This window comes from Salvelinus fontinalis, chromosome 8, assembly GCF_029448725.1.
Source record: "Salvelinus fontinalis isolate EN_2023a chromosome 8, ASM2944872v1, whole genome shotgun sequence".
In the NCBI taxonomy this organism is placed as follows: domain Eukaryota; kingdom Metazoa; phylum Chordata; class Actinopteri; order Salmoniformes; family Salmonidae; genus Salvelinus; species Salvelinus fontinalis.
In genome coordinates, this window is record NC_074672.1 from 45,690,514 (window position 1) to 45,704,158 (window position 13,645).

The window sequence follows — 13,645 nt, forward strand, 5'->3', positions numbered from 1 at the left end:
CAACCAAAAATGAATATGTCAATATTTGTATACAATGAGAATTTTGAGAACAATGAGAATTTTTGTATACAATGAGAAGTTTGCCATTTCATGTGAGAAACATGTGGTAAAAGCTGTATTATCAATAGTCAACCAGAGATACAATTTGAAAAACTAGATTACTTCTTGGATTACTTTCAGAAAGGATGTTTACAAAATTAGTTTTATTCTCGATGACATTCAATTCAGAATTTAACAAAGGCGCAAATTGAAGTTTACTCCACCTGAGTCTGAGCACCAATCAGAGACCACTATGATGACACAACAAATGATGACCACCAATCAGAGACCAATTTGATGACACACCAAATGATGACCACCCATCAGAGACCACTTTGATGACACACCAAATGATGACCACCAATCAGAGACCACTATGATGACACACCTAATGAGTTTGATGGATCCTTTTTTGTCTTCTTCTCATTCCTCTTAAGGGTAAAGTAATCCAAAAGTAATCAGATTACATTGCTTAGTTTGGGTCATCGAAAAGTTACGCTACTGATTGTGGTTTTGGACAGGTAACTAGTAACGGATTACAATTAGAAAGTAACCCACCCAACCCTGTCTGTGACTGAGCAGCGGGGAGCAGTTCGCCCCAGGGGCGTTGGATTCACAGAAGTTTCAATATCTCCTTTCAGTCGCAGTCAGTGATAGAGAGAGAGAGAGAGAGAGAGAGAGGTGTTTGTGTCAAGAGGATTTCCATTGAAATGGAGTGTTTCAGTCTTTTGGTTCAGTTGATGTTGGTAAGCGTTGCCTCTGCCGGGATAGATGGAATACATTGGACATATACAGGTACGTATTTATTCATTTATGACCTATTTCCTAGTTATCTGTGTTTGTTTTGGACTCCAAATCCCAAAAGTCTTAAACTCATTAAAACACATGTTCTTCATTTCATTTCATTATTAATTTATTAAAGATAATGAACTCTTAACTCTGAAGAATGATGAAGAGATAGAGAGTTTGCGAATATAATAACAGTGACTGAAGGATTTTGCAATGTGTTATTGCTGTTTAAATCAGTCATCGTGATGACAAACAGGAACACGAACATGATGATCAGGCACTGTTTGTGATTATAGCTATGGAAGACATGTAGGTCATTATCGTATTGTGTAACGTCTGTGCCCTTCAACCTGTCATTTGGTTCATGATGCAGAGTACACTGTACCACCTCTCTTACAAACCACCGGTCAGATATTTGTTTTTTTTTAATAGGTTTTGTGATTACACCAAGGTCTTGTGAAGGTATGCCTTACAGGGAGAACACTAGGACTTTATACAATATCAGTCAGGGTACTTTTACCCCCCACCCTTCTCTTCCCCAACGGTCTGCTTGGACTGTAGTTGGACGCGTGGGCAGCCAATGAAAACAGTGTGGCCAAGTTTACATGGTTGCATTCTTTATCATCGTCTGTTCTAATCCACCCGCGCCATTTCCGTTTCTCCCGACGTCAGAAGGGGCCCTGGACCAAGTGCACTGGGCGGAGAACTATCCTGCGTGCGGTGGCCGGAAACAGTCCCCCATTGACATCCAGAGGCAGAACGTGCGACACAACCCCCACATGATAGACCTCGAGCTCACCGGATATGACGCTCAGAAGGGTAACTTCCTCATGAAAAACAATGGACACTCAGGTAAAAAGTAGTGGGATGATGTCTGAAATGTATTTTTTTTAAACACAAAAAAACGTCATATTCCCAGTATTAGTCTATACTGTTTTATTATATTGAATGAACAGTCTATACGTTGGGAGAAAAAAAATGATGGCAACAATAACATCTTTAACAAATGTATCTAAATTAAGTTAGGATTGCTTCCTTTAACAACGAGACGGCTCAAAATGTGGTCCTGTGTGACTCAGCAGGTAGAGCAAGGCACTTGCAAAAGGCAAGAAATGTGGGTTTGATTCCCGCTGAGGCCACCCACATGATTTGCTTTTGGATAAAAGCGTCTGCTGAATGGCTTATGTCGTAATGATTCAAAAATGTCTTCTTGTGTTGTGGCCAGTTGAAATCGTCCTGCCTCCCAGCATGGTGATCACCAAGGGTCTCCCCGGGCATTACACGGCCGTCCAGATGCACCTCCACTGGGGCGGCTGGGACCTGGAGGAGAGCGGGGCAGAGCACACCCTGGACGGCATCAGATACATGGCAGAGGTGGGCTAGTGCTACAGATACCCCCCCCCCCCCCCCCCAAAAAAAAGACTAAAATACTGTTTCTGAAGGGTGAAACAAATAGAGGTGGGCTTGACTTGACCGTAGTGGGCCTCAACAGCAGTGTTTGTGCAATCATGACACTCTTTGCCACTCCTTGTCATGCCAACATCACAAGGAGTTGACCTGATAGCACAAACAGATCTGAGACCAGTAATACTGACTGCTACCTCCACAGTGCATCTCAGTAGTACTGATCTGGGACCAGGCTACAGCTACCTCAACAGTGCATCTCAGTGATACTGATCTGGGACCAGGCTACAGCTACCTCAACAGTGCATCTCAGTAATACTGATCTGGGACCAGGCTACAGCTACCTCAACAATGCATCTCAGTAGTACTGATCTGGGACCAGGCTACAGCTACCTCAACAGTGCATCTCAGTAGTACTGATCTGGGACCAGGCTACAGCTACCTCAACAGTGCATCTCAGTAGTACTGATCTGGGACCAGGCTACAGCTACCTCAACAGTGCATGCCTGTACTAAAGTTATCCTCTTGGTTCCTGGAGGATCATAGGGCCTGTACTAAAGTTATCCTCTTGGTTCCTGGAGGAACATAGGGCCTGTACTAAAGTTATCCTCTTGGTTCCTAGAGGGACATAGGGCCTGTACTAAAGTTATCCTCTTGGTTCCTGGAGGATCATAGGGCCTGTACTAAAGTTATCCTCTCGGTTCCTAGAGGATCATAGGGTCTGTACTAAAGTTATCATCTTGGTTCCTAGAGGATCATAGGGCCTGTACTAAAGTTATCCTCTTGGTTCCTAGAGGATCATAGGGCCTGTACTAAAGTTATCCTCTTGGTTCCTGGAGGATCATAGGGCCTGTACTAAAGTTATCCTCTTGGTTCCTGGAGGATCATAGGGCCTGTACTAAAGTTATCCTCTTGGTTCCTGGAGGATCATAGGGCCTGTACTAAAGTTATCCTCTTGGTTCCTAGAGGATCATAGGGCCTGTACTAAAGTTATCCTCTTGGTTCCTGGAGGATCATAGGGCCTGTACTAAAGTTATCCTCTTGGTTCCTGGAGGATCATAGGGCCTGTACTAAAGTTATCCTCTTGGTTCCTGGAGGATCATTGGGCCTGTACTAAAGTTATCCTCTTGGTTCCTGGAGGATCATAGGGCCTGTACTAAAGTTATCATCTTGGTTTCTAGAGGATCATAGGGCCTGTACTAAAGTTATCATCTTGGTTTCTAGAGGATCATAGGGCCTGTACTAAAGTTATCCTCTTGGTTCCTGGAGGATCATAGGGCCTGTACTAAAGTTATCCTCTTGGTTCCTAGAGGAACATAGGTTATGTACTAAAGTTATCCTCTTGGTTCCTGAAAGATTATAGGGCCTGTACTAAAGTTGTCGAACGTTGCCGGTCTTGGGCTCTGAAAAATGGGCCTGAGAGTTAGAAATGTCTGGGCAGATTTCTGTTCCCAGTTCGTCCCTGTGAACAATGTATTTGTTTTCTTTGTCCTCTGTATTGCAGCTCCACGTTGTCCATTATAACTCGGATAAGTACGAGAGCTTTCAAGAGGCCAGCGACAAGCCTGACGGGCTGGCAGTTCTAGCCTTCTTCTTCGAGGTGAGATCTGGTTCTCCATCTTCTTCTTCTTATTATTTAGGTCCCGCTTTAAATGGTGTTCAGCTAATAAAGGCTTCGTAAAGCCTTCATAATGCCTCCATAAGCACTACATAAATGTATTACAAAGCATCTGTAACCGTATATCATAAATGTCGCATAACTGTGTGACATAATCATCAATGTCAAATGTGACATAATCATCAATGTCAAATGTGACATATCCCACTATGTCGAATGTGATATCCAGTTGAAGTCGGAAGTTTACATACACCTTAGCCAAATACATTTAAACTCAGTTTTTCACAATTCCTGACATTTAATCCTTGTAAAAATTCCCTGTTTTAGGTCAGTTAGGATCACCACTTTATTTTAAAAATGTGAAATGTCAGAATAATAGTAGAGAGAATGATTTCTTTCAGCTTTTATTTCTTTCATCACATTCCCAGTGGGTCAGAAGTTTACATACACTCAATTAGTATTTGGTAGCATTTCCTCTTTATTGTTTAACTTGGGTCAAACGTTTCGGGTAGCCTTCCACAAGCTTCCCACAATAAGTTGGGTGAATTTTGGCCCATTCCTCCTGACAGAGCTGGTGTAACTGAGTCAGGTTTATAGGCCGCCTTGCTCGCACACTCTTTTTCAGTTCTGCCCACAAATGTTCTATAGGATTGAGGTCAGGGCTTTGTGATGGTACTCCAATACCTTGAATTTGTTGTCCTTAAGCCACTAACCTTGATGAAAGCCCCCCAACCTACAGAAACACTCACCTTGATGAAAGCCCCCAACCTACAGAAACACTAACCCTGATGAAAGCCCCCGACCTACAGAAACACTAACCTTGATGAAAGCCCCCAACAACCTAAGGTTTTTAACATCACAATTTAACGAGCCGTACCGTGTGGTGTTGGGTCCAGTCAGGTCTTTAACATCACAATTTAACGATCCGTACCGTGGGGTGTTGGGTCCAGTCAGGTTTAACATCACAATTTAACGAGCCGTACCGTGCGGTGTTGGGTCCAGTCAGGTCTTTAACATCACAATTTAACGAGCCTTACCGTGGGGTGTTGGGTCCAGTCAGGTTTAACATCACAATTTAACGAGCTGTACCGTGAAGTGTTGGGTCCAGTCAGGTCTTTAACATCACAATTTAACGAGTCGTAACGTGCGGTGTTGGGTCCAGTCATGTCTTTAACATCACAATTTAACGAGTCGTACCGTGGGGTGTTGGGTCCAGTCAGGTCTTTAACATCACAATTTAACGAGCCGTACCGTGTGGTGTTGGGTCCAGTCAGGTCTTTAACATCACAATTTAACGATCCGTACCGTGGGGTGTTGGGTCCAGTCAGGTTTAACATCACAATTTAACGAGCCTTACCGTGGGGTGTTGGGTCCAGTCAGGTTTAACATCACAATTTAACGAGCTGTACCGTGAAGTGTTGGGTCCAGTCAGGTCTTTAACATCACAATTTAACGAGTCGTAACGTGCGGTGTTGGGTCCAGTCATGTCTTTAACATCACAATTTAACGAGTCGTACCGTGGGGTGTTGGGTCCAGTCAGGTCTTTAACATCACAATTTAACGAGCCGTACCGTGTGGTGTTGGGTCCAGTCAGGTTTAACATCACAATTTAACGAGTCGTACCGTGCGGTGTTGGGTCCAGTCAGGTCTTTAACATCACAATTTAACGAGTCGTACCGTGCGGTGTTGGGTCCAGTCAGGTCTTTAATATCACAATTTAACGAGTCATACCGTGTGGTGTTGGGTCCAGTCAGGTCTTTAACATCACAATTTAACGAGTCGTACCGTGCGGTGTTGGGTCCAGTCATGTCTTTAACACATTCACCCACTGAAAAGATCAGCCACGAAATGTGCGGCTCCATTGTAACAGGATGTAATTAAGCCCTGGTCTCCATGGGAACAGAAGAGGAATACCCGGTGCGGTCGTCTCAGGTTGGACTACTCCAAATCATCTTGGCTCTGACACACACAAGCTTTGCAGGTCCATCAACCCATTTAAATACGTCTCACTACAGTAACCTGTGAATCATGAGAGAACCTTCATGAATCAGCAGTAAGTTAATAACCTATTTATTGACACTTTATGTAGCGTCCTGTAGTACTTAGTCTGAAGTGAGACACCAATCGGTCATTCATAACACATTCATAAAGGCTTAATGATGTAAACACAAATGTATTAACAACTTTACAGACATGTTTTAACCAAATACATTTTACTCTACTTTGACATTTTTAAAACAATATAAAATACCTGAAGTTTCAAAAAGCAATTTAATGTAATTACAGTAAACATTACACAGGGTTGTGAATAGTGTAGCTTGTCCCTGAGCTGGCGGACGAATGATTCTTGCCTCTCTTCCTGCTGGAGGTACTCCATATTGGTTCCAACCTTAAAAGTAACAACAAAGAAAGTTAGCAGGTCACCATCGTGTTTGTGAGAGTCTCCCCTTTCCCGTAGCACGGTCATAATAGTTCAAACCGTTTGGATGCTACAGACATTTTCGTGATGTCTCACAGTCTGACAAACATCGCTCTAGCTCTGCCACCTTTCACTGCAGATGCGGAAGTGTTACATAAGCAGATGCGGAAGTGTTACATAAGCAGATGCGGAAGTGTTACATAAGCAGATGCGGAAGTGTTACATAAGCAGATGCGGAAGTGTTACATAAGCAGATGCGGAAGTGTTACATAAGCAGATGCGGAAGTGTTACATAAGCAGATGCGGAAGTGTTACATAAGCAGATGCGGAAGTGTTACATAAGCAGATGCGGTGGATTGAGACGCATCCAATGCAAAAAAACAGATATCTCCATTTTTGAACTGACGGATTTTGATGGGGATTTTTATCTCTCCTGTGGCCATGTTGCCAGTCTGTTTATCTCTCCTGTAGCCATGTTGCCAGTCTGTTTATCTCTCCTGTAGCCATGTTGCCTGTCTGTTTATCTCTCCTGTGGCCATGTTGCCAGTCTGTGTATCTCTCCTGTGGCCATGTTGCCAGTCTGTTTATCTCTCCTGTAGTATGTTACCAGTCTGTTTATATCTAGTTGCCATGTTGCCAGTCTGTGTATCTCTCCTGTAGCCATGTTGCCAGTCTGTTTATCTCTCCTGTGGCCATGTTGCCAGTCTGTTTATCTCTCCTGTGGCCATGTTGCCAGTCTGTTTATCTCTCCTGTAACCATGTTGCCAGTCTGTGTATCTCTCCTGTAGCCATGTTGCCAGTCTGTTTATCTCTCCTGTAGCCATGTTGCCAGTCTGTTTATCTCTCCTGTAGTCATGTTGCCAGTCTGTTTATCTCTCCTGTAGCCATGTTGCCAGTCTGTTTATCTCTCCTGTAGCCATGTTGCCAGTCTGTTTATCTCTAGTTGCCAGTCTGTTTATCTCTCCTGTAGCCATGTTGCCAGTCTGTTTATCTCTCCTGTAGTATGTTACCAGTCTGTTTATATCTAGTTGCCATGTTGCCAGTCTGTGTATCTCTCCTGTAGCCATGTTGCCAGTCTGTTTATCTCTCCTGTGGCCATGTTGCCAGTCTGTTTATCTCTCCTGTAGCCATGTTGCCAGTCTGTTTATCTCTCCTGTGGCCATGTTGCCAGTCTGTTTATCTCTCCTGTGGCCATGTTGCCAGTCTGTTTATCTCTCCTGTAACCATGTTACCAGTCTGTTTATCTCTCCTGTAACCATGTTACCAGTCTGTTTGTCTCTCCTGTAGTCATGTTGCCAGTCTGTTTATCTCTCCTGTAACCATGTTACCAGTCTGTTTATCTCTCCTGTAACCATGTTACCAGTCTGTTTATCTCTCCTGTAACCATGGTACCAGTCTGTTTATATCTAGTTGCCAGTCTGTTTATATCTAGTTGCCAGTCAGGCCTGTTTCTGTTTTTTAGCCAATGTGTTGCAAGGACACCTTGATGTAGCCTAGCAACACAGAATCCATTTTGTTTGTATGTTTGTGTTTTTTTCCGTTATAGGACGGACATTTTGAGAACACCTACTACAGCGATTTCATCAACAACCTGGAAAAGGTCAAGTACGCAGGTGATTTGGGTTTTCTTTCGAATATTACTGAATCTATCTACATTAATAACAGCATTAATGAATCTATCTACACTAATAACAGTATTACTGAATCTATCTACATTAATAACAGTATCACTGAATGTATCTACATTAATAACATTAGTTTTGAATCAATACACAGTACCAGTCAAAAGTTTGGACACCTACTCATTCCAGTGTTTTTCATTATTTTTACTATCTTCTACATTGTAGAATAATAATGAAGATGACAAAACTATGAAATGACACATATGGAGTCATGTAGTAACCAAAAAAGTGTTAAACAAATCAAAATGTTATATTTGAGTTTCTTCAAAGTAGCCACCCTTTGTCTTGATGACATCTTTGCACACTCTTGGCATCCTCAACCAGCTTCATGAGGTAGTCACCTGGAATGCATTTCAATTAACAGGTGGAATTTGTTTATGGAATTTGTGGAATTTCTTTCCTTCTTAATGCGTTTGAGCCAATCAATTGTGTTATGACAAGGTAGGGGTGGTATACAGAAGACCAAGTCCATATTATGGCAAGAACAGCTCAAATAAGCAAAGAGAAATGACAGTCCATCATTACTTTAAGACCTGAAGGTCAGTCAATGTGGAACATTTCTTGAACTTTGAAAGTTTTTTCAAGTGCAGTCGCAAAAACCATCAAGCGCTATGATGAAACTGGCTCTCGTGAGGACCGCCACAGGAAAGGAAGACCCAGAGTTACCTCTGCTGCAGAGGATACGTTCATTAGAGCTTATCAAATAATTGCTTCACAGAGTTCAAGTAACAGGCACATCTCAACATCAACTGTTTGATGCTCATTTTCTTTCTTCACATCTTGTGTTGTTGTACAGGCCAGTCCCTGAACATATCTACCCTCAACGTGCGTTCCATGCTACCTGAGAACCTGAACCATTTCTTCAGGTACCAGGGCTCTCTCACCACCCCTCCCTGTTACGAGAGCATCCTGTGGACCGTGTTTGACACACCCATCACCCTCTCTCACAACCAGGTAACCCTGCTCTTTCTCTCCTCTCTCACAAACCTGCTGATGTGTAAATTAATTCTCCAAAAAGTGAAAGTGAACTCTTACACTCTGCACCAAGTCTCCATGAAAAGCTGATAAACAACCCTGTGAAAAATTCAATCGTTCATTCGTCCATTTATTCATCCATGTATTCATTCGATTGATTCATTCATTAATTCATCCTCCACTCCTCCACTCCTCTCCTCTCCCCTTCGTGCAGATCAGGAAGTTGGAAAGCACTCTGATGGACATGGAGAATAGGACCCTGTGGAATGATTACCGCATGGCCCAACCGCTCAACGATCGCGTGGTCGAGTCCTCCTTCCTGCCTGGCCTGAGGAAAGGCAGTATGTACACGGAACCTGCTCTTAGGGATTCAATAGATACACTAAACTGATCAAATATTATCATATATATATATATGTCGATACAGGTCTTGCTGTATATGATAGGAAGTGGAACTGGTTGTCCTAATTATGCTGTAGCCTTCATTTGAAAAGACAGTATATATCTTCAGTTTGCTCTCCTTTTCATGCACCATGGTTTGAAAGCGAGGCAGACAGCATCTTGGTCTCTTCAAGGCAGCATGTATCTATACTTGACCAGCTGTACCGGAATGGCTGTACAGGACCGGCTGTGTCAGGACCGGCTGTGTCAGGACCGGCTGTACAGGACCGGCTGTGTCAGGACCGGCTGTACAGGACCGACTGTACAGGACCGGCGGTATCAGGACCGGCTGTACAGGACCGGTGGTGTCAGGACCGGTGGTGTCAGGACCAGTTGTACAGGACCGACTGTGTCAGGACCAGCTGTGTCAGGACCGGCTGTGTCAGGACCGGCTGTGTCAGGACCGACTGTGTGTGCTAAGGAAAGGAATGGATATATTCCACCCCCTAGGCAGAAGCGTTGAGCGCTAGAGAGCTCTGTGTATTAAATCCAGTGGTTGTAGATATAGATACGGTGCATTCTGAAAGTATTCAGACCCCTTGACTTTTTCCACATTTTGTTACGTAACAGACTTATTACTAAAAATTGATTAAATTGTTTTTTCCCCCCCTCGTCAATCTACACACAAAACCCCATAATGACAAAGGAAAAACAGGTTTTTAGAAATAAAAAAAACGGAAATATTACATGTACATAATTATTCAGAACCTTTACTCAGTACTTTGTCAAAGCACCTTTGGCAGCAATTACAGCAGAAACTTCTTGGGTATGACACTACAAGCTTGGCACCTGTACTTGGAGAGTTTCTCCCATTCTTCTCTGCATATCATCTCAAGCTCTGTCAGGTTGGATGGGGAGCGTCGCTGCACAGCTATTTTCAGTTCTCTCCAGAGATGTTGAATAGGGTTCAAGTCCGGGCTCTGGCTGGGTCACTCAAGGACATTCAGAGACTTGTCCCGAAGCCACTTCTGCATTGTCTTGGCTGTGGGCTTAGGGTCATTGTCCTGTTGGAAGGTGAACCTTCGCTCCAGTCTGAGGTTGTGAGCGCTCTGGAGCAGGTTTTCATCAAGCATCTCTGTGTACTTTGCTCCGTTCATCTCTCGTTCTCTCTGTCTCTCTCTCTTTCTCTGTCTCTCTCTCTCTCTCTCTCTCTCTCTCTCTCTCTCTCTCTCTCTCTCTCTCTCTCTCTCTCTCTCTCTCTCTCTCTCTCTCTCTCTCTCTCTCTCTGTCTCTCTCTCTCTGTCTCTCTCTCTCTCTAAATCTCTCTTTCTCTTTCTCTCTGTCTCTCTTTCTTTCTTTTTCTCTCTCTCTCCCTCTCTCTCTCTCCACTCAGCTTTCTGTCGCCATGATGAAATAGAATCAAAGCTCCTGAAGATTGAGGGTCTGATAACTTCTCTTGGAAAACACATACGTTCAAGTAAGAGTGTTCTCTATTTACCTTTAAAAGTACAGCAAAATGAGGGAAGGTTTAAGTGAACTGACTCTTCTAACTTTGTTTTTGTTCATGTAGGTGCAATTGGGGATGCAAGGCCTTCCGAACATGGTGAGTAGTTACTTATGAGTACATCGTACGCTACGAGGTGCTCTTATATATTAACATGGTGAGTATTTACTTATGAGTACACCGTACGCTACGATGTGCTCTTATATATTATGTGTAATAACACCAATAGTAGTTACAATAGTAGTTACAATAGTAGTTACAATAGTAGTTACAATAGTAGTTACATTAATAGTTACATTAATAGTTACATTAATAGTTACATTAATAGTTACAATAGTAGTTACAATAGTAGTTACATTAATAGTTACAATAGTAGTTACAATAGTAGTTACAATAGTAGTTACAATAGTAGTTACAATAGTAGTTACAATAGTAGTTACAATAGTAGTTACAATAGTGGTTACAATAGTGGTTACAATAGTGGTTACAATAGTAGTTACAATAACAGTTACAATAGTAGTTACAATAGCAGTTACATTAATAGTTACAATAGTAGTTACAATAATAGTTACATTAATAGTTACAATAGTAGTTACAATAATAGTTACATTAATAGTTACAATAGTAGTTACAATAGTAGTTACATTAATAGTTACAATAGTAGTTAGAACATAACTACTACACAGGTACCTGTCATGTATAGGGTAACACTTTACATGAAGTTGTTACTTTATGATTTCTAATTCGATGACTTATATTTAGAGAATGATTGTTCAGTAGTTGTATAGCAATCTGTCTTCTGTGTCAGATGTTAACGCTATCACTCCTGTCCCCCCTTTTTAGAGCCCAGAGTGATGTCTCCCCTGGTGCTCCACTTCCCAGAGAGCAACACAGAGAGCTATGCCCGGGCCCACCTGGCTCACTCCATGGACCTGCACTCCTTCACCGCCTGCATGCACCTGAGGACACGCCCTGGAGAGATACAAACTGTCCTGTCATACTCCAGCCAGGGCAACGATAACGAACTGAGGATCACCGTGGGATATGAGGTGGGTGGGGAGGGAGGGAGGGAGGGAGGCAGGGAGCGAGGGAGGGATGGATGGAAGGAGGGAGCGCGGGAGGAAGGAAGGAGGGAGGGATGGATGAAGCGAGGGAGGGAGGAGGGAGGCAAGGAGGGAGGGATGATGAAGCGAGGGCGGGAGGAAGGAAGGAGGGAGGCAGGGAGCGAGGGAGGGATGATGAAGCGAGGGCGGGAGGGAGGGATGGATGGAAGGAGGGAGGGATGAATGAAGCGAGGGAGGGAGGCAGGGAGGGAGGGAGGGAGGGAGGGAGGGATGGTGAAGCGAGGGCAGGAGGGAGGGAGGAGGGAGGGATGATGAAGCGAGGGAGGGAGGAGGGAGGCAGGGAGGGATGATGAAGCGAGGGCGGGAGGCAGGGAGGAGGGAGGGATGATGAAGCGAGGGCGGGCGGGAGGGAGGGAAGAGGGAGGGAGGAAGGAAGGAGGGAGGGATGGATGGAGGGATGATGAAGTCATTAAGACTTATTTCTATTTTTCATGTGATCCATCCAGGTGGGTCTGTGGATCGGCAACGAGTTTGTCAACCTGCCCCACAACTTCCACTCCCGTGACTGGGTCAACTACTGTGTCACCTGGTCGTCCCACTCGGGGGGGGCTGAGCTGTGGATCAACGGGGTGGTGGGGGAGGAACAGTACCTCCGGAGGAGATACACAGTCAGCCCAGCAGGGGTCTTCATCCTGGGGAAGGACCAGGACGGCTTGCTGGGGATCTCTGACACGGACGCCTTCGTGGGTCAGATAACGGATGTCAACGTGTGGGACTACGTTTTGAACTCGGCGGAGATCCGGGAACAGATGTCCTGTGAGGACACCACCTCTCCCAGGGGGAACGTGTTTAGCTGGGGGGTCACAACTCTGAGTCTCTACGGAGGGGTGCAGCTGAAGACAGACTACAGGTGTCACTGAGGGAGGGGGGTGCAGCTGCAGCACAGCACCCTGGGTGGTGTTCAGTAGGGCACAACGTAGCGAAACGCGTTGAAACGGAAATAAAATATAAATGCTGTCCAGTCAATATATCAAATCTATCCTTTACTGCTACTGACTATTGAGTATGAAGGATAACTCATCTATTTGAGACATGAGTGACAGGTTCAGTATAACAATGTTTATTGTATAAGGGAAGGGAATCGCAGAAGATCTCTGAATGTCCGTGTGGGCTCAGAGCATCAGCCATCTATCGTATTTGTATCTTTTGTTTTCTTTAATAAAGTTCTATATGAAGCATCTTGTGTTTATTTTATTAAATCTGACATGTATCGTTAGACACACTACAAAGCCAGGGAACTACAGAACAGACACTCAAGACAGATATCACAGAAATAGATTAAAATGTTTTTTTTTTTTAAACACAATTTAATTTAATAAATCTAGATTACATCAACTGATTCCAGGCCACTCTGTCACCTTTCAAACAGAAGAGCCTGTTATTTTCTTCTCCTTTCTTCTCTCCAACAGACTCCTTGTTAAATGGCCGTAATCCACCTCCTTAGAAGGCCGTGACCTTCCCGTGACCTCTCCTGTCTCTGATTTGATTGGCTCTACCTGGTTCCTCGTGAGCGAACATCCGACTGATCTCCAGGAAGTTCTTGGTCTCCGTGACGACCAGCCAGATGTAGAACTGTGTCGCCAAGCAGATGAAGCAGAAGATGATGAAACTGCTTGGGCCCAGGCCTCTCTGGAGGGCATATATATATATATATATATATATATATATATATATATATATATATATATATATAGAACCACAGACAGAGGG

At 43.9% G+C, this 13,645-nt stretch overlaps 1 protein-coding gene across 1 annotated transcript; it reads left to right on the plus strand.

The window, feature by feature from the left end:
• Positions 1 to 703: 703 nt before the first annotated feature.
• On the plus strand, positions 704 to 13,113 carry LOC129861341 (carbonic anhydrase 6-like). Its single transcript, XM_055932699.1, has 11 exons — positions 704 to 834; positions 1,501 to 1,680; positions 2,054 to 2,202; positions 3,737 to 3,832; positions 7,816 to 7,882; positions 8,748 to 8,905; positions 9,141 to 9,267; positions 10,701 to 10,784; positions 10,878 to 10,910; positions 11,655 to 11,860; positions 12,382 to 13,113. The coding sequence occupies exons 1-11, from the start codon at positions 750 to 752 to the stop codon at positions 12,793 to 12,795; spliced, it is 1,599 nt and encodes a 532-aa protein (XP_055788674.1). The 5' UTR covers positions 704 to 749; the 3' UTR covers positions 12,796 to 13,113.
• The last annotated feature ends 532 nt before the right edge of the window (positions 13,114 to 13,645 follow it).

Excerpts from the sequence above, each read along its gene's own strand:
- LOC129861341 (XM_055932699.1), top strand. The coding sequence starts at position 750 with ATGGAGTGTTTCAGTCTTTTGGTTCAGTTGATGTTGGTAAGCGTTGCC. Across the intron at positions 835-1,500 it reads AATACATTGGACATATACAG|AAGGGGCCCTGGACCAAGTG; the intron begins GTACGTATTTAT and ends TCCCGACGTCAG. Across the intron at positions 7,883-8,747 it reads GGAAAAGGTCAAGTACGCAG|GCCAGTCCCTGAACATATCT; the intron begins GTGATTTGGGTT and ends GTTGTTGTACAG.